The sequence below is a fragment of the Mustela nivalis genome (assembly GCF_964662115.1).
Source record: "Mustela nivalis genome assembly, chromosome: 14".
NCBI lineage: Eukaryota > Metazoa > Chordata > Mammalia > Carnivora > Mustelidae > Mustela > Mustela nivalis.
The window spans coordinates 936,853-958,311 of NC_139033.1; the positions used below are offsets into that span (position 1 = coordinate 936,853).

General features: G+C 45.6%; 1 protein-coding gene across 2 annotated transcripts in view; it reads left to right on the forward strand.

The window, feature by feature from the left end:
* Positions 1–21,459, forward strand: part of SVOP (SV2 related protein) — a 74,956-nt gene that overhangs the window by 24,476 nt on the left and 29,021 nt on the right. Inside the window, exons 3-6 of one of the 2 annotated variants that reach the window (XM_082700114.1) lie at positions 2,122–2,207; positions 3,768–3,866; positions 7,909–7,980; positions 16,646–16,770. In XM_082700114.1, the coding sequence (XP_082556240.1) occupies positions 2,122–2,207; positions 3,768–3,866; positions 7,909–7,980; positions 16,646–16,770 (382 nt within the window). Of the gene's footprint in view, positions 1–2,121; positions 2,212–3,767; positions 3,867–7,908; positions 7,981–16,645; positions 16,771–21,459 lie in introns of both variants that reach the window. The other variant, XM_082700115.1, reaches the window with a different exon arrangement.

The following is a 21,459-nucleotide window of genomic DNA, read 5'->3' on the forward strand; positions in this document are numbered from 1 at the left end:
CTTGGGTTACTCCAAGTAGAACTAGTCAAACAAGAGACCGGAGGTGGGGCCGTCGAACCTGGTCTGCCCTCACACATGCTGCTGGTTGATGGAAACTTTCCATGCAATTCCAAAAGGTTCCAGATTCCCACCATGAGAAAGAATTAATGTCTTCAAACCAAAGCCTGGTTGGGGTGGGAGGGAGTTCTAATGAGGCAGTGGCCAGGGAGAGGGCAGACAGTGGGTGGGTGCAGCAGCTTTACTCTCAGGTTTATCTGGACTTAGGTCCTAGAGCCACAGTGTGGCCTCTGGGTGATGCTGGGCAAGTCCATGTCCTCCTCTGCAACCCAGAGCTGGGACTGGTCCTGAAGTAACAGCTGAGACAGGGACTAAATCAGATAGGGTACATCAACGTCTTTGTGCAGTGCCTGGCCCACAGTGAGCAATCAGACACACACCATTAGTTTACGTATTCCCCTTCTTATTACTGATGATTCTCCAGGACTCACTCTGCTTTCTCCTCAGTATTTTTTTGCTGGAGGAAACCAGCCCCTGCTGATATGATAAACACCAGCTCACACTTCGGGAGAAAATGATGATTGATGTGAGAGGCCCATGATTGAAATTCTGCAAAGATGACAGCTCCCAGCAGGGGCTGATGAGAGCCTCAGAAGCAGCTCACAGAAGGGCCATACAGTGTGCCCTTTTAGTATTTTTATTTTGTAATTAAGTTTTTTTGGAAACCCTTATAGATTTCAGAAAGGTTGTAGACATAGCTCCCGCACACCCTCCATGCAGCTTTCCCTGCTGGTACCCCTCACCCGGCCACCACGCGTTTGTCGAAATGGGGGAAAGAACACTGGTACCATGCTGTTGACTAAACCCCAGAATTCATTCAGACTTCACCAGTTTTTTCCAGCAGCGCTGTTGCCGGACACCATCCCGCCTACTAGATTGTGTTCGGTCTTTCCATATTTTCCCAAAACACTTCGTGCATTAATTATATCCTACTTTTTCTGAACACACAAATAACAAATGTTCCTTTGGAAAGCATTGCAACATGAGAGAAAGTTACCCAGTGGGAAAGTGAGTGCCAGCCTCAAAGATGACTCTGTTAACAGTTTGTGGACATTCAATCTTACTTCCCCTGCATGCACATGCACACACATCTCATTTTATCAAGAAGACCGTTTTTTTTAAAAAAATGTTTAGATTCAAGTTTTGTGTGTGTGTGTGTTTTTTTTAAGATTTTACCCATTTATTTGACAGACAGAGATCACAAGTAGGCAGAGAAGCAGGCAGAGAGAGAGAGAAGGAAGCAGGCTCCTTGATGAGCAGAGAGCCTGATGCGGGGCTCGATCCCAGGACTTTGGGATCATGACCTGAGCCGAAGGCAGAGGCTTTAACCCACTGAGCCACCCAGGTGCCCCTCACGAAGACCGTTCTTAATGATGCCTACCTCTTCCCAGTTACCTTTCGACTTAACGTGGATAGCTTTCCATCTGAGTGCAGGGGCATTTAGCTTTTAAAAAGTCTCTTTCTTTCCCAACTAAGGAAGCAATACACTGTTGAAGAGAGTTGAAATCTCACAGGAGCTCTCCCTTCCTCTCTCCAAAGACAACAAAAATGAAACCGTAAGGTGAAGTTTGGTATACATTCCATGCATCAGCACATACATATATCCATATGCATACATATACACGTAGGCGTGTACATTTCTGAGAAGAGAGTCATACCATACAGCCTGCACAGATTGCTTCGTTTTTAAAAATTAATTAACAATATGTTGGGTACATCTTCCTATATCTGCACATTCCTTTTAACAGGCAGGTCATATTTCGTAATGTGCATATATACATGTGTATATATGATGATGAGACATATAATAATTTATCTAACCAACCCCTGTTGACAGTCTGGGTTTTCCTGTTTTCCCTTTTATAAACAATGTTGCCGTGGACTTTGTAAGCAAGGCATCTCTTCGCATTTGCGGGAATGTTTCTTTAGGATGACATTTCTAGAAATAGCGTGTGCTGCCTTTACTAAGCTTGGCTGTAGACTGCCCCGCCCCAGGCCCCTTCACATGCAGAGAGTTGCAGGATGCCCTCATTCCTTCCTCTGATCTCCCTCTCTCTTTTCCAGATACTTTCATGGTGGAAGATGCGGTGGAAGCCATTGGGTTTGGAAAATTTCAATGGAAGCTGTCTGTTCTCACCGGCTTGGCTTGGGCAAGTATTCCCAGGAACGGTGACCTCATATTCGGTCCCCGGGAAACCTCATGCTGCTTGAATGACTTCTGGGGGCCACAAGGAAGGACATAGTTCCCTCCACATGGAGGCTTTGCTTGAAACAACAAAAGTTTATGTTGAATGATCCTTGGCGACCATGAAGATCTGCCCTTGGTGGGAGTTTGCGGGTAATTGGCGATTGCCCTCAAGGTGGATTTGAAGCTTCTGGCTAAATTAAGGGGTTCTCAACCATTTGGGACTCAGGGCTGCCATAGGATGATGATGTCATCTTTGGAGCTCCCCCTTGATAAACATGCACCAATAAAAATGTGCCTCCTGCCTCAAGAGGTTCATGATGTCTTGTTAAAATCCCCTAATCTACCTCTAGCAAGGAACACAGCTAGACCTTTAATACAACTGAAACTGACTTTTATGAAAGCTGTAAGATAGTGACCAGATGACCCACTTTTTTTCAAATGGATCTCCAGTTTCCCCACGTCACTGAGCAACCCCCTAATTTTTTAAAATAAATTTTATTTTATATAATTTATTATATAATATAGATAATATAATATATTATATATTATATATTATTTTATATAATAAAATAAATTTTACTTATTTATTAGAGAGAGAGGAGGTGAGAGAGAGCATGAGCGAGGAGAAGGTCAGAGGGGGAAGCAGACTCCCCATGGAGCTGGGAGCCCGATGCGGGACTCGATCCGGGGACTCCGGGATCATGACCTGAGCTGAAAGCAGTCGTCCAACAGACTGAGCCACCCAGGCGTCCCGAGCACCTCCTTAATTTAAAAAGCCACCAGCATTATCTATCACATTCCCACGGCCGTGCAGGTCTACTTTTGGTCTCTCATTTCTGTCTCGTCTCATAAAGATACCATGATATATAATTACTGGGACTTCCTGGTATGTGCTAATATAGTAAAAGGTTGTACTTATTAAATTCACTGACAGTTCTGCCTGAGGTTTATAAACCAAAGATAAACTTGTCTTCCATTGAGTTAAAGAGAAAAGATCATTTTCTCTCTACCTCTACAAAAAGTTTTTCTCAGATTTTAGAAATAGAATGTCTCCCCCACTTCATTTGGGGAATGCCCCTATTGCTTTATTTTTTTTTTAAGATTATTTATTTTATTTATTTATTTGAGAGAGAGAGAGAGTGTGTGTGTGTGTGTGTGTGTGATCATGAACTGGGGGAAGTCTCCTTGCTGAGCAAGGAGCCCAACTCAGGGCTCCATCCCAGGACCCTTGGGATCATGACATGAGCTGAAAGCAGATGCTTAACTCACTGAGCCACCCAGGCATCCCTGCCCCTATGGTTTGAAAAACAGAAACACACACAGAACATTAACTGCCTATTTGTCTGTTCCCGCATGGTACTCATACTGTTCGAACCTTTCAGTGTTCCGATGTGCAGCAGGGCACTCAGCAGCCAGTAGAAGAGGGGCTTCTGTATGCCCTCTCAGGGGTTGTGGACTTGGTCACAGCCTGCCCCAGCCCTGGGCAGACTCTGGACTTACAACGTTTGCTTCCTCCCTGCAGATGGCCGATGCCATGGAAATGATGATCCTCAGCATCCTTGCCCCACAGCTGCACTGCGAGTGGAGACTCCCCAGTTGGCAGGTGGCGTTGTTGACCTCGGTAGGCAGCCCTGCAGCTCTCTCCTGGCTTGCGCACACAGTCAGGACCTCCCCCCGGGGCGCTCTGTGGGGGTGTCTCCCTCTTTTTCTGCTGCCAAGGGCTCAGCAGGAAAGAATGAAGCCCTCGTTGGAAATCATGCAACGCCCCCGTGGGGCCCCACAACCTGGGGTCTCAGACCTTCTACGCAGTTGCTGGGAAGTTGGAATCCACCTGCTCATAAATCTCATAACCTCACCTGACAGCAAAATGGAGACACCAGCACGAGTGTGATCTGAGGATTGAAACCACTCCATTCCTGACCCATAGTAGATGTTGAATAAATGGTGGGGAGCGCTGCTCCCTGAATGAAGACTCGATGGAAAGTGACGGAGAACCCTCAATATTTGTTAGGGGAGTCCAGTGGCAACCCTCTAAAAGGGTGAGGAATGGCCAGGCTGGAGAAGAGGGTAATAATAATGGTACAAAAGCTAATATTTCTTGAGCTCTTTCTGTGCAAAGGGCTTTACATATATTGCATGCAATCTATGCATAATATATCTTGTGCTCTTTAATCTTTACAACCCTAGGAAGTAGGTACTATTATTAAATGAGGAAAATGAGGCACAGAGAGGTTAAGTCACTCACGAAGGTCACACAGCCTAGCTACTGGCAGAGTACAGTAATTGTTAGTCAGGAGCTCCTCCCAGGATGCTGTAACTGTTCTAAAATGGCCTTCAGCAACCAGGCTTGCTATTATCAGTAAAACTGTGCAGCCCCATGGGACGAGTTTTATAAACACATACTGCTGCCTTTTGTGGTTTAGTCACCTGGATGTGTGTGTGACCTTGAGCAAGGTGCTTTACGGCACTATTTCATCTCCTGCAAAATGGGTGTGATGATGCCTGTTTCTCTGCAAATGAGCAATGAAAATATACAGTGCCTAGCATGTGGTAGGGTTGTGTGCTTGATACTTCTCTCTGTGTCCCTGATTCTCACTGATACCCCCAAAGCTGTGTTTTTGCAATGTGGAACCTTTCTTGGCTCTGAGAACCATTTTATTTGTAACAAACAAACCATTTACTGAGCACTTACTATGTTCCAGACTCTGCGCTAAGGGTTTGGCATACAAATCTTTTTAGCCTTCTCAACCCTGTGAAAGCGGTGCTCTTATCACTCCCATTTTCGGAGAGGGTGATGACTTGCCCAAACTCACACAGCCCATAAGAGGCAGAGGCAGAATTGAAATCCAGGTCTGTAAGACTCAGAGTCCCCATTCCCAGCCACTGCCCTGGACTACTTCCTTATGGCATAAAATTTAGACTCATGGGCTGGGTAAAGTTATGAAGTTTCATGGCCAAGCTTCTATGGAAAAGTTAGAGCACGGCAGGAGTTGCTTTACCTCTATAAGATACATACAGAGGATAAGAGAGACCAACACTATTGTCATAAGAAATACGGTGCACGATTACCGTAATGACTGTGGAATAAAGTAGTGCTCTGCTGTGCCTAGATCTCTCCCTCCAGGGAGGGAAAATGGGACTGCGTGCTTACGGGGAATGCTTAATTCTTCCAGGGTGCAGGGATATCCCTTAGTACATGATTAAGACAAAACTGCACCCAAAGACACCAGCCTTCAAACATTTTTGTTCTAGGTTATCTAGAAAAGAATTTTATGAAAACTATGCATGTGCCAGGACTCTCATAGAATTCAAAATTGACATTAACTGTCTTTATTTTATTTTTATAACTTTTTTGACATTACTTCTTCTTATTTTTTTATTTTTTTTTAACTTTTATTTATTTAAGTCCTCTCAACACCCAAAGTGGGGCTCAAACTCACAATCCCGAGATCAAGAGTCACACACTCCTCTGACTGACCCACCTGGGTGCCCCAATGTTAAATGTTTTAAATTGTACATTGCAGATTCAAAGGTTTCTGGCATATTGACATATTTTAAAAATTGAGTAAACTTTCATGTCACTTTTTAAAATGTACCAAATGGAATTGAAATATTTATCTGATACCCACTGTCCCATTTTAAAATAACATGAATAAGGTCTTCAGAAGTATTTGGAAATTTTGCCTTGTCTTGTTTTCTTCTTGGACTGGCATTTCCATTCCATATCTCTGTGTTTCATCATAGCAATGTTTTACTCTATTCGAAAACACGCCATTTATCACCTGTCAGAATTTTCTGGGGCAGAATACATAAATTTTAAATTATTGCTTTTAATTTTCTGAGCTCATAAGGCTCTCCAGTGTTGACGTTTTTCTCTTGCATTGAGTTATCATGATAGTTTTTAGTAATATGCAATAGATCAAAATGAGAAAGAATTACTTTGATAGATAACGGTTAAACACAAGTGAGTTTTTATCAGGAATCTACCTTGTAATGAGTGGCGTGCAGCATCCAATTACATCCCATATTCTTGGATGAGGACTTTCTATTAAAGTGAGATGGGGCTTAGCATCAATTCCTTCCTATTTTTCTTTTTTTTTTTTTAAAGGTTTTATTTATTTATTTGACAGACAGAGATCACCGGTAGGCAGAGAGGCAAGCAGAGAGAGAGGAGGAAGCAGGCTCCCCACTGAGCAGAGAGCCCGATGTGGGGCTCGATCCCACGACCCTGGGATCATGACCTGAGCCGAAGGCAGAGGCTTTAACCCACTGAGCCACCCAGGCGCCCCAATTCCTTCCTATTTTTCATTTTTACTTCGTTTCATGTAAAAAATGAGGGGGAACTGAAGGAGTTTTGTAATAGCTCAAAAAACTAGTCCCACTTATTATTTTTTCACCAACTTCCAAGTTATATGCTGAAGAGCACACAGCAACTGCTTATGAAAGATTATTTTTAGGGATCTAATTTGCTGACAGCTTGATTAAGCTCTCTTTCAATTCAGTTAAAAATACTAAAAAGGAATTGGAAGCATGATGACTCGCACAATGATTTGTGACTTGTCATTGGTGTCCCTTTGGAGGTGTCCTAGAAGGTTTAACCTCGAAGCATTGCCCTGAGAGGTGGAGGCACTGAGAAGCAGGAGGGGGTAATTGAGAAAGGAAGAGGGCAGGAAATAGGCAAGACCTTTAGCTTGTCCTCAGGAAAGAGTTTATATGGAAGTTGAGGACTTTGAAATTAATTCCTTTAAAATTAGCCATGTCTGGTTGGAGCACCTGCCTCTGCGTCACCTGGTTTGCAGCCAGCTGCCCCACGACATGCCTGTGGTTTGGGGAGACAGCACCAGGCAGTGCCTTCACCTCTTTGGGCCTCAGCTGCCTTATCTGAAAAATGGGGATGATAATGGCACTTACCTCATAGGGCCACCGTGAACATTAGGTAGGATGTGAGTACAAAACATTTAGCGCGCTGTCCTGCACTTGGAGAGGACAAGAAGAGGACACAGGGATGAAAGCTCCACTCAGTCTTCCTGGGTTTCAGACCTGGCTCTTCCCCAGCCCCCCTGGGGTACTGAACAGATTTCTTAACCCTTTGAGCCTCAGGCTCCCCATCTATAAAATGGGTATGACAATTCAAACCTCATTGACTCTGATCTATAATTAAGAAGTTAACAGTGAATTGCGGGGCACACCATGAGTATTTTTTCTCTTAGAAATAACTTACGGCTCTCATCCCAACCTTTCTGTCTTCTGTTTCTCGCACCCTCCAAACTCTGACTTTGATCTTGTCTTAGCAACAGGGCAAGACCTTTCTTCGATATGGTGAGAAATTGGCAAGAGTCTAGTTCTGTGGTTATCCTGCCTGATTCCAGCCCAGGTTTTACTGTTTACACCTGCGTGACCCTGGCCAGGGGACATCCCCTCTGTGAGTCTCCATTTCCTTGTCAGTCCTGGGGGCATAATGATATCACCCACCCCCACAGGATCTTTGTGAGGCTTAACCAATAACAGGAAGCACACAGAACAGCATTTGCACCTTCACGGGATCCCAGCCAGTGTCAGCTCTGTGGTGTTCCTGGGCTGTGATAGCACAGTTTCACATCATTGTTCTTTTTTCTGCGATGCTCCGTGTCACTGTCTAACACACCCTATCTTTCCATCCACAGGTAGTCTTTGTGGGCATGATGTCCAGCTCCACGCTCTGGGGAAACATCTCAGACCAGTACGGCAGGAAAACGGTAAGGTGACCTCACCTAAGTGCATGTCCTCTGGGTTCTCTTCATGCAGCAAAATGGTGCTGCTTAGCATTTGGGAGCCCCGATTAGCTCTGTCAAAATGCAATGAGAAGACATTGCTCTGAGGCTGTGGACTCTTGAAATCACATGTGCCTAGTGGGGCCCAAGCATGTATGTTTCAGAATGCAGAAGATTCTATCGGCCCTTCCTGGTCCCCTTGGCACTCACCATTCCCTTACACGAGACTGGGGGCAGTCAGGAGCTGGTAGGTAAAGATGTCAACTTTCTTGCCCTAAATGAATCATTTCTCAATCCCAGCAGCATTGAGCTTCAGGGCCCACTGTGGGAACCTGTCTGCCTTCCCCAGCCCTCCTGGGATCACCACCTAAATAAACTGTTTGTACTAGAATTCTTGTGTCAGGGTCTGCTTTGGGGGAAGCCCAGCCTCAGAGATGACATGAAATGGATTTTTAAAGAAGGAAGAAGGAGGAAACTTACAGGTCTGGCATCACATTGAGCTCTTACTGTTTTCTTTGTCACTTTGTGGTCCCCTTTGTATTTTATGCTGCTCTTGCTTTGCTAGGCTGCCCCTGGGTTCTTTGAATGCTTCAGCAGGTGAAGCTACAGTCCTCCAAACTATAAACTTGGGCCTTATGGGAGAAAAGATCTCTGGAGATCTAGGCAAGCTCTACTTGGTTAAGTACCCTGCTCAGGACTAATTGTGCAATACTGAGTGATCACATGCCCTGACTGCTTTATCGTTCTCTTTTCTGGACTCCCCTCCTCTGTCTGCAGTTTCTCTGAGGCAGGATGGTGTAGCTGTTTACATGCTGGGGCTCTGGGATCAGGTGGGTCTGGGTACAGTTGTGACCCTGCCACCTCTGGCTGTGTGACCTCGGACAAGTGAATTGACCTCTCTGAGCGTCAGTTTCCTCTTCTGTATAAAGAAAAAAATAAGAGAGTCTACAGTGGAGGGTTCACTGAGAGCCTAGGTGTGAACAGCTTTGCACAATGTGAGGCACAGCTTAGACACAGGACACATGTGAGCTGGCATTGCGATGATAGCATTTCTGACAAGTTCCTAGGGAATGCTGATGCTGTTGGTCTGGGGCCATACTTTGAGAACTGACTTAGTCTAGTGTAGAGATCTAAACAAACTTGGAATTTTGTTAGGAAGGAAGAAAGGAGGTATGGATGCTGAGGGGTAACAGGTGGGACCCACTGTAACCAGCATGCCATGGACTGATAATAACACAGTGCCTTGTATGGCAGGCCCTGTACCAAGCATGATACATGCATTAGCTCACCCAAACCACGGTACTATTGTCAATCTGGTTCTACAGAAGGGGAAACTGAGGCACGGGGTGTGGGCACCTTGCCCAAGTCACATGGTTTTTATGTCACAGAGCCAGGTCTCACTCCTTCTAAGTCTAAACTCTTGCCTTAACCATGATGCTACTGGCTTGAATCCATAGATGCTCAACCAATGTATGTTGGTTCAATGGATGGATGGATGGATGGATAGTTGAACAGTGCAGTCTTGCTGCAGCCCCTCCCACTGTGGCTGGACAGGAAACACATGGGCCAGCAGGCACCTGGGCGGCGTTGTCTTATACAACCAGCAAGAAGTACCTGGGGCCAGGATCAGAGGTGACCAGGCTGGGAAACCAGCTACAGCCATTGTAGCACAGGGGCTCTCGGTTGGTTTTAGAGGCTGGGGAGGTCAGTTGGGAAGACCTCTCCAGGCCTCCCAAGGAGACTAGAACCTGGATGACTCTGGTTTTCAGGCCATAGTTCTCTAAACTCTGCCCATACATCTCTTCCTACCCACTTCCTTTTTCTGGAGGGTGTAAGTCATTGCTTCAGCCACTTTCTGGTTGGAAGATAGAGCAGAGCCAAGGCTGGAGGGAGGGAGGGAGGCGAGCAGGAAAGGCAGAAGACAGAATGGAAGGAAAGAAGGAAAGAAGGGAGGGAGGGAGGGAGAGAGGGAAAACCCCTCTTAAAATGAAGCAGAGCGATTCTTGGGTGGCTTGAGCATTGAAAACTATAAATATGTGACTGAGGCTGGAACTAACATTAGCCTTCACAGTTTTAAAATAATCGAAGGAGAAAGCTCTTCTGAAGTCTTCACGTGGTCTCTTCCTGTTCAGACTGGGCACGGGGTGGACGACTTGTCCCTCCGTCTCTGGCTAAAAACAATTTTTATTTACTTATTCTTGAGGCAAACATCCATCTGCACACACAAAATATTCAGGAGTCCGTAACAAGGAACTTTACTGTGCCCCAAATCCTCTTACCCCATTGCCGAATCACGAAGCCGTGAGGAATACAGGGGGGATTCAGTGAAAACACCTGCATTTGGAGCCTGGGTCTTCCACTGGGAGAGTAAAGCAAGTCACTCTCCCCTCTTGGGGCCTCAGTTATGTCGGGGGAGATTGGATTAGTAATAGTGATAGTAACAGCTACCATTTATTGAGTTCCCGAAACTAAAGGGCAAATGGGTTTGTCCTCCATTGTGTCTGTTCTAATCATTCCATAGGGGATGCCAGACACATGGATTGGAGGAGTGGGAAGGCTCAGTGGGATGGTGCCGTGATCGATCAGTGATGTCTGCCAGGGGCAGGAGGGCGGCCAGGTGAGTGCCGTAAACCCCATAGGGAAGGTGGCTATGCCTGTTTTGCTCCCTGAAGTGGCCCTGGGCTCCTGGCAGAGGACCTGCTTTATAGCAGACACTCCATAACTACCTCTCGAGTGGCTGAGCTCAATAGATGAAAATCAGACCTCCGTGTTGCCACTTTCTGCTGCTCTCTCATCCTCTCCAGACCAGCAAGGGACTTTACTGCTGAGTGTTTTCTGTTTGCCGAGAAGCCCCAAAAGGTCGCTAGCTTATGATTCTGGCATCCCTCAGAAGAGTGTGCTCATTCTGCCACTAAGGTCAGTCATGCCTACCCTGTTCCCAGGAGGGAGCCCTATAGAATGTAGATGTCTTCGTTTTATGAGAAGGAGGAGAAAACTATAGCTCAGATTTTAAAAAGATTCCTAGACGGGTTTTCAGTAACGCCATTTACTGAATTATGTGAGTTCTGAACACATTTTGGCAACTTCTAGAACAGTAGTTCTCACCGGAGGAGGGAGTGGGCAGATTTTTGTCTCCCCATTCCTGGAGATGTTTTTTGGTTGTCATAATGGAGGGGAGGCATGCTCCTGGCATCTAGTGAGTCAGATTCTGCTCGATTTCCAAAAAGTCCACAGGACTGTCCAAACTGTGAAGGGCACCAGGGTTGAGAAACCAGGCTGCAGAGTGAAGGCACAGGTGATGCCAATTTGCACTATAGTGGAGAGTTCATTCTGTAGCATCTGATTGTGTCACCTGGGACCACTCTACTCTGATTTCCTATTTACCTCCCGGTGCTCATCAGGACAAATACTAACATGCCATCCCTGTGAAAGCAGGAGCTCTGGGGTCAGACTGTTAAGGTTCCTCTGCAGACAGGCTGCATGACCCTGAATAAGTTACTCCACCTCCCTGTCCCTCAGTTCCCTCATCTGTTAGTAGGATAATAATATTCTCCCTTCCACAGGGGTATTCTGGAGTCAATGGGCCTTGGCACAGAAAGCTCTTGGCCCAGAGGAAGTGATTCATAAATGCCCATTATTGTTTCTATCATTGACCACGCTCATGACAATAATTGGAAATGCCAGTGTTGAAATGCAGGTGTGCACCTGTGGCTGTTGAGAGACGTAACTGAATGTCCCCCCCGAACTCAGCTGAGCAGTTCGACATTCATCCATTCCCAACAGAGGAAGCCTGAGAGGATGCCTCTGGAGTGGTCCTCTAGCTCTCCCGACGGGAGAGAGGAGAAAGCGCCCCCAGACTGCAGGGTCCCCTCCTCCTTGCATGGAATTCTGGCCCAACCGCAGGGAGGATGGATCAGGTTCTAATTATATGGCTTCTGTAGAACTCCTCCAGAAACAGAGGGTGAGCTGGGCAGCTGGCGAGCTTTAGCAAGTGCCAAGAATCTCCTCCTAGCTCCTTGATCTACCTCCGCCCAGCTGGGAGGCTTCTGGGAGGGCATCCGCTGCATGACTTTGCAAGGGACTCACCTAAGAGGTTAGAACGCTGTGGGCCACTTTGATTCCTACAGAAGTTTCTGCACCCTGAAGGCTTATGGCAACCTCACAAAGGAAGGGCAGCTGTGGGTGTGTGGCCTTGCTGGGATGAAAATTCTCCATCCCCTCTGTCGAGTGAGGGAAACTTAAGCAAGTTGTTTCACTGCTCTGAGCCTCAGTTTCTCCATCTGTAAAACTGGGTTGACGAGAGCAATAATAGTTCAGGGGGTTGCAGGCAGGGTTATATGAGAAATGGAGGTAACGTGCTTAGAACAGTATTTACTGATGCGTGGTTAGCCCGTGATCAATGGTAACTATTATTGGCTGCGACTCAAAGAAGAAACATTTCAGAATATGATCAGGTCACTAGCTAGTCCAAAGGCTATAGGTCCCTGTTATCTTTTGCGAGGGAAAAGGAGGTGGCTGGCAGGCAACAGCCTTTCCTCTCAATATTTTGAAGATCCCCAGACCTCCTTGTCCCATGACTGTTTTCCTTGCCCTGGGCATTCCTGGAGGACACCAGGCATGAGTCTTCAGCCTTCCAGAACTGAGCGATGCTTATGATGATGACATCATCAGCTCCTTTTCAAGGCTGCATACCTGGTGCCCAAGAGGTGGCAAGACCCTCAGCTTCTTGGAGCAGAAACTTGAAGTCCTTCCAGGCTACAGGTTGTGAACCAGTGAGCCATGAACTGAACATGGTCTACAGATGTGTTTTATTTAACCCATGCTATGCTGTACAGGATTTTGAATCAACTGCCTCTGCTTCAGAAATGTATTTTGCATAAAAATAAACATTTGTGGCTTTTTTTTTTTTTTTTAATTCGGCTATCTGGCAACCCGGGGTCCACAGTCTGTGATGGCAACTTTTGGCTAGAGCTGAGTAGAGACTGACAAGACAGGCCGAGTTCTCTTGCAGTCACCTGTACCCACCTGTCCTTGCTGCACGACACTGTCATGTATGTTCTCTGTCAGAGGCAACTGGAGCCATCAAAGCCCCAGGAGGAAGGGAGTGGCTCATTCAGAGTACGGCATTCAGGGTTGGAAGTTCTGACTTCCGGTTTGACTCTGCTGATCCTGGACAAATCACTCAACTATTTTGACCCTCACTGTGCTGATTTGTGAAGTAGGAGTGGAAATAGAAACTTCTTTCACAGGAGGCTGTGAGGACCCAGTATAATGATGGGGCAGTGATTTATAAAACAGGAATGAAAGGACCCTGAAGTCAGAGACTATAGCTGTCATCTTCCCTGCTATAGTCCAAGACAAAGTGCAGTGTTTAGCAAACAGCAGGCACTCAATGTATGCATGGCCAAGGGACGAATGAATGAATGATAGCATCTTGACTGCCAGGCTCAATACATGCATATTGAACAAATGATTGAATGAGTGATGCATATCATTTGTTTAAGCAGGTGTCTGATACATGCGTATTGAATGAATGAGTAATACATGATTTTATTTCCAGTGTCTGACATACAGCAGGGACTTGATATATGTTTACTATTAAGTGAATAATGGAGTGAGCAATTTTTAATGAGTGTACAATGTCTAGAGCCTGGCATACAGGGAATGCTCGTAAATGAATATGGAAGGAAGAAAAGGAGAAAGGAAGAGAAGGTAGGAGGGAGAAGGGACCAACAGTCTGAAAGGTAGGACTGATGTTAGGCAGAATGACAAGTGTGGTTAATGAAAAGCTCAAAAGCCCAGGAGACATTTCTGCAGGGTCCCAAGCAGTGCTTGGATGGGGTTTGCTGTAGTACCCATGCCTTTGCAGTAGCCATGATGATACTCACCAATGGTTGCTGAGTCCACATTCCCTGGCCAACTGGAAAGCCCCAGCATCAGCAGACAAATGCCAAGCCAGCTGCAGCCTGCACTGACCCTACAGAACAGGCGACAAGCAGGTCTTTGCTGCTTGGTGTGAGAACCCCAATGGGATACCGAAGCTCCCAGGCAGTCCCTGGAGGGAGGCTTAGCTCTCAGGCACCGGTCTGGAGGCCCTCTTCTCTAGCCTCTCCTCTCCTGCTCTGTTTTCCCTCTCTTCATTTTCTCTACTGCTAATGATGTCTTTTTTTTTTTTTTTTTTAAGATTGTGTTTATTTATTTGAAAGAGAGATGAGTGAGTGAGAGAAGGAGCAGGGGGAGGGGCAGAGAGAGAAGCAGACTCTTCACTGAGCAGAGAGCCTGACCTGGGGCTCCATACTGGGACGCCAGCATCATGATGGGAGCCAAAGGCAGACGCTTAACTGACTGAGCCCCCCAGGTGCCACCCCAATGATATCCGATTTCTGATTCAAGGCTCCTTGGGTTCCAAGGAAGCAAACCCCTCTAAGTTAGCTTAAGCCAAAAGAAGAGAAGTAAGTATATGTGTGGGTGGCAAGTTACTAATTTCATAGTTATGTGTTTTAGGGTTGCAGAAATGTTGCTTTATTATTGTTGCAATAGATCCAGAGCTCCCTAGCCTTTAATAATTCCTATCCTACCTGTTTTGTTATATAATTAATATCTATCTTTATACCCATTTCATTAAAAAAACAACAACAACAACAGAGCACCTGCGGGGGCTCAGTTGGTTGAGTGGCCAACTCTTGATTTCAGTTCAGGTCATGATCTCAGAGTCCTGAGATCAAGTCCCACGACTGACAAGTGGAGTCTGCTTGAGATCCTCTCTCTTCCTCTCCCTCTGCCCCTTCCCCCACTCCCCCATGCCCTCTCTCTGAAATAAATAAATTGAATCTTTAAAAAGAGAGAGAGAGAGAGAGACCTTAAATGCTTGTTTTTGAAAAAGGAAACTTTATAGAGCCTTAAATAGGAAATCAGTAGCAATTGCCCTAATTAGAAAATATCTGCAAAAATAAATACAATGAAAATAAGACAATGTTGCTAATTCTAGTTGGTCACGGTTGCTCCCCTGCCCTGTTTGTTTAAAAGAGAGATCAGTGGGTGTTTAAAAAGGTGTTAAAGACAGACTAGCTCCACATGGATACTTTCTTGGAGATAATTAGAATAATGATTGAAATAAAAAAGAAATCACTTTCTTGCAAGCTAATGCAAGTTATTTAAAATATTCCCTCTCCCACTTAAAAAACACTTTCCAGAAGGCTGGGACCTCCATATTTCCTCTCTAGTCCCTTTTAATTCATTTTAATTTTTTTAAAAGCTTTCTTAAGTAATCTCTACACCCAGCATGGGGCTTGAACTCATAACCCTGAGATAAAGAGTTGCATGCTCTTCCAACTGAGCCAGCCAGGTGCCCCAGTTCATTTTAATTTTAAAGCTAAAATCAGGGCGCTTCACATTTTCCTTCTGAATTGTCCCCAGGGGGACAGGAGAGTGAACTCAAGGTTGGATCTGGGAGAATTATTGCAGATAGAGATCTGCCCAGACACCATGTTGCTGGTCTAAAATCCATGAAAGTTGGTCTCTACTCCATAATATGTTTGGTGTTGGCTTTGATACAAAATTTACATTTTAAATTGCATTCATCCTTAATTTTTTCTCAGTCTCTAGATGAACACTGCAGGAATATGTGTGTTTTGTCTTACAGCATTGTGTCCCCGGTGGTTCTCAACCCATCAAATGCAATGTTCCTTTTACTTAGATATTGTAATGAAAACTCTTAATAATGCCCCTTAATTATCCAGGAGTAATTTCAAAACTAAACTGAAGTAGCCACTCACATAATCTCCAAAAGAATCCAGGTATAAAAAATAATAATAATAAAATAAATCAGGTAGAATGCCCCAAGTATGATATGATGGATGATTTTTTTGAAGGAGTCAATTAATTAAATAAGGGTTATTTTCAATATGCAAATAGGCATGCACAATTGCCTAGATAATCAAAGGAAGTAGTTAATGTTTGTCCCTGATTATAAATAAGCTTGTATTTAACTGAATTTTATTGATTTTTTTTTCTTTATATTTGACATTTTGAAATAGGATTAGTTCAGTCTGTTCATAGATAACACATGGAAACCCAGTGACTGTGTACAGATACTCCGTGACTCAAATACCACATGTAGTGTTGAATTTCACAGTATGGATTTCTGGAATAATGAAAAATTTTGTGAAGTTCCAGATAAAACCACAACAGACTTCCTTTGATTTACCTACAAGTTGTACCCCTGCAAAATTAAGTGTATATTCAAACTATGTCCCTCCCCCCAAATCTTATTTCTATATAGAACAGAGTGAAAGTCAAGGTGCAGATAATCCAGGTTTTCACCTGCATGACAGTCAAGTAGAACATTCCATTTGAGATGGTACAGGATGCAAGACAAGTCTTTGTTGAGTCTCGTGCCCTGCCTGGCAACTAACATCTCAGGGTCCTAGGTACTAAATGCCGGTCATTGGGGATGACCAAGATTGTCCCATAATTCTCCCATACCACCAGCCCCAGGGGTTGATACCATCACATAGAGAATCCCTGGTATTCCCTTGGCAGTGTGGACTGCTATTGAGCATGACCCCATTGATGGCTTTCAACAGGTTCAGGGCCATGTGGTCTGGAGGTGCTGAGAAGACCTGTGACTCGGTATCTTCCTCCTCTGCAGGGGCTGAAGATCAGCGTGCTCTGGACTCTGTACTACGGCATCCTCAGTGCTTTCGCGCCTGTGTACAGCTGGATCCTGGTGCTCCGAGGCCTGGTGGGCTTCGGGATCGGCGGGGTCCCCCAGTCGTAAGTAAACACCCAGCTCTGGCCATCCAGCAAGACAGTCAGTCAGCTATGTTCATGACCTTGGGCCAGATGTGGAGATGGTGCACTAGGACTTCTGGGGTCAAGGAGGTAGCCAGAGAGGAGTACCATTATCAGTATTGTAATGATTGACGATGCAAAAGCCACACAGTAGGGGCATGTGGCTGGCTCAGTCAGTGTAGCGTGGGACTCTCCATCTCGGTGTTGTAAGTTTGAGCCCCATGTTGGGTGTAGAGATTACTTAAACATAAAATCCTAAGAGGCACCTGGGTGGCTCAGTCTGTTAGGCATCTGACTCTTGGTTTTGGCTAGGGTTGTGATCTCAGGGGCCTAGAATAGAGCCCTGTATTGGGCTCCACGTTTGGTATAGATTCTGTTTGGGATTCTTTCTCGTTCTGTTCCTCCTGCTCTCTCTCTCCATCCCCCCTCAAATAACTACATAAATCTTTAAAAACACACACACACAAAATCTTTAAAAAAAAATGCATTGTAATAGCTGGAAGGTCATAAATGTGAAATAATCATAAAAATGATAGATTTGCATTGACTAGGCATTTCTCTGGGACACATCGCAGCAGCTCTGGGAGGTACATGTTTATCAAGTGATTGCCATCTCCATTTTATAGTTGAAGCCAAGACTCAGTGGGGTGCGTAGTGGAACTAAGAACCCTAGTCTATCTTCCTACAGCATCCACGCTCTTAACCATCATGAGGGGCACAAGGCGCCTTCCCCCCACTTTAATCTAAGCTCAAGGTGGGGTGGGCCAAACCATATGCAAACTGAGTGTTAGTTTGTTGGTACTGTTCTTAAAATACTGAGAGAAGTCACTGTTGCAGGAAGAAGTTACCCTGTCCTGGGAGATGGGCAGACATTGTCATGTGGGCTGTATCCAACCTGCTGAGTCATTTTATAAAGTTTTATTGGAATAACCACATCCTTCATTATCATGTGAACTATGCTCATTATCATGTACAGAAACAGAGTTGAATAGTCTCAACAATATTTACTATCCAGCCCCTTGTAGAAAAGGTGCATTGACCCCAACCTAGAGGATGATGATAGCCAACATTTGGTGTTTACTAAGAAGCAGGTACTTTTCTAAACAGTTTACCAGACTATTTCCTTTAATCCCCCCCCCCCAAAATTTCCTAGGTAAATTCTATTGTTCATCCCATTTCACAGATACAGAAACTGAAGCACAGAAAGGTAAAGTGACTTGGCCCAGGTGACACAGCCAGGAAGAGGCAGAGTCAGAATCTTAACTCAGACCCTCTAACTCCAGAGCCTAGGCTCTAACCATTGCATTGTACTGCCTTTCTATTAAGGACTGGGAAAGAGTCAAAGGCATTGGGAATGATATAGGGTATTTCATAGGAAGTGATCTGAATGAAAAGAGGGATCCATAGCTGAGTCCAAGGAAGGCTAAGTGTCCATTCTGGTTAGTTTGTTGGGGTGAGATATGTGAGAACTGAAAGCTGAGGTTGGATAGGTAGACCAGGGCAAGCTTCCTAGAATGTCAGGCCCGAGGGATTACCCACAGGCACTGAGGAGCCACTGAGAGTTCTTGAGCAAGGGAAGTACTTTAGAAGTAGTCATCCGGCAATGGTGGGTAGGATGGGTTGAAGGTAAGGAATAATACTTCCTCTTGCAATAATTTAGAGAAATTTCCCATAAGGACTAGTTTATTCATTTATTCAGCCAATATTTCTTGAGTGCCTACTATGGCACTGGCCTAATACTTCATGCTGGGGGTATAGCAAGCAGTGAGCAAGACAGACATGGTCCTGTTATAGGTGGGGACCTTGCAAAACAGAATGTGGGTTGGAGATGAGTGTGCAAGTGGTTATTGAGATCAGCACTGGCAAGGGAGTGAGTAAAGCTGGAATGGGCAGAGGAAGGTGTTGAGCACAGCTGATTCTGTAGGAGTTCCAGAGCTAGGATGCCTTTTTAGAGTTGTTCCAAAATGAGCCATGGGGGCTGGACTTTTGTACCTTCACATCAACCCCATTGGACATGGGCTGCCCTTAAGGAGCAAGCATGACCTTGGGCAAGGCAGCTGCTTTTGGTCAAGGCCAGGAACCCAATTCTGAGCTCTTAGCAGGTAACATTGCTCGTCATTCCGGAGGGACTGTGTGCTTCAGTCCTCAAGGGTGAGTCCAGGTGGTATATCACAGGACCCTCCACAGTCTACCCTCTGCACCTCTTGGATTCCCTTTCTTCATCCCATCTGGGAACAGTTTCTCCAGGATTCCCCTTGATCTTTTCCCTAAAAAGATTTAAAAGAGGGTGGCTAGTGGAATAAACTAAAGTCCCTGTTATTGCTGCTGGCCTCCAGGCTACCCCTGAGGCCCAGTATCTTCCACCCTTGCTACTCATTCTATGTTCCCATCACCTCTGGCCAGCACTTATGCAGTCAACCTGGTTTACCTGGTGGGATGATCCAGACCCCATGCCTGAGTCACTGTGTCCTTCCCAGGCTGTAGCTGCTGCTTGTCCATTTTAACACCAAAATTGGGCAGGGGGTTGCCGAGAGATGTCCATTGCATCACCTGGGTGTCCCATTAGATGACAGCAGCCCCACTGCTTCCTGATTCTCAAGGTCAACTCTTCAGACCGAATGCTGACTCTCTTTCTTGAGAGAAACCCAAAGTTACTAAGTGGGAAACTTTGCCTAAAGTCTAATGGGATTCTTTTTTTTTTTTTTTTTTTTTAGATTTTATTTATTTATTTGACTGACAGAGATCACAAGTAGGCAGAGAGACAGGCAGGGAGAGAGGAGGAAGCAGACTCCCTGCTGAGCAGAGAGCCCGATGTGGGACTCAATCCCAGGAACCTGGGATCATGACTTGAGCTGAAGGCAGAGGCTTTAACCCACTGAGCCACCCAAGCGCCCCATCTAATGGGATTCTTGCAAGGGAAGCATGCCCTGAGGGAAGCATGCCCTCTCTGGAAACCAGGACCTCTAAGCCCACAGGTGGTAGAAGTACAAATTCCTCCTTTAACCCTTTGACTTCTGAACGATGTATTCCTTCTACATTGCACAATATGATAGGCATTGATTTAAGGGTGTGTTATGTCCTGGAAGACAGTATCCCATCCTCACACAGCATCATCTCCAAGCTGATGCCTCAGTGCCACCTCCAAGAGTCTGTTCCATTCCCCTGTCTGGCCAGCAGCTGCAAGGTACCATAAGATATGATAGGACCAGTGGATTCCATGGACCATGGAATCCATTGGTCCTATACCCACTGCTGCATCTCCTTTGTTATGTATCAGCTCCCTTGGTCCCAAGCACTGAAATGTGGATTCTGTGTCAGTGAGTCAAACACCGAAAAGCCCTCAGATAGTGGTGCTGGGTGAAGCCCCAGGGGCAGGAAAGGCAAACCGATACCCAGGATATGTGCCAGTTCCTTCAAGATGAGTCACTGTTCCTTCCACATTGGAAGGATGTTCAGTATAAATAATTCGCCACCACGTGACATGGGATGGCTCCATTCTGGGGGGTCTGCATTGGCCTCTGCTGGTGGAAGATGGGCTTTGGTGCATGAGAATCTGGCCCAATTGCCTCTCGAGGGTTAAGAGTTCACTGGCTGGCTTCTTGAGCCTGTTGAGTGTCATGGGTGGGGAAGACCAGGAAAGGGCATCCAGAAGGGTAAGGCTAACACTGAAGTAATGTGACTTGGTCATGACCACCAGATTCAAATCCTGACTCTGTCACGTAACAGCTGTATGCCCTTAGGCAAGTCCCTAAACCTTTCTGTGCCTCAGTTTCTTCATCTCTAAAATGGAGATAATAGCATACCTACGTCATGGGGTCACTTAGGATATTACATGGCAACACATGTGAAGTGTCCACAACAGTGCCCGGCAGAGTGCTCAGGGAACGTTAGCACGTGTCGGGTCTGCCAAAGGCCTTGAAACTCAGGTGTCAGTGTGATGGATGTTGGACTCCATGGGTAATTATGGAAGGAGTAAATGGGAATGGGAGATGTAACCACATGGAGTGAACACAACAAATCCCCAGACTCTTTCTGCCACTTAGAGGCTGGAAGGGCACTGAGTAGCTCTCAGTTCTCCCCAGTCCTTCCTTCCCTATTCATTATTGATCTCTCCAGGGCTCTATGGAGTGGACATCTGACATACACTCCTGGACCTAGGATGGGCTTAAAAACCACTGGAGCTTGAGACAGAAGCCATTAAGCCAAGCCCATAAATCTGGGCTGGCAGGAGCTTGGGGCCAATGTCCTCCACATCTGGACCAACTCCAGGAATTCCTGCGGACACAGCCACTGTCCCATTCATGAGCCACTCATTGACTAGAGAACAGTTTTCCTCTAGGGGCTGGAAGGAAGGCACTCACAGAAGTACCCATTAAATTCCTTTCCCAGGGAAATGACAGCAGAACCAGCCTCCAAAGAGCTCCTGGATTTTCCTCCCACAAGAGGGAAGAGAAAGGAACTACAAATCCAGAATGTCCAGCAATTCTTGTCTGAGATGGGGGGAATGAGAAGAGCTACTTTCCATTTCTTCTTCTCCACATTGTCTGAAAATGTCATCAAAGGTCTAAGAATTAGAATAGATCTATGACAGTGCTGGGAAACAAGAAAATGGCACCATCGGCCAACCAGAAATTTTGAGGAGCCTCTGGAAGATTGTAGGCAGATGGGATT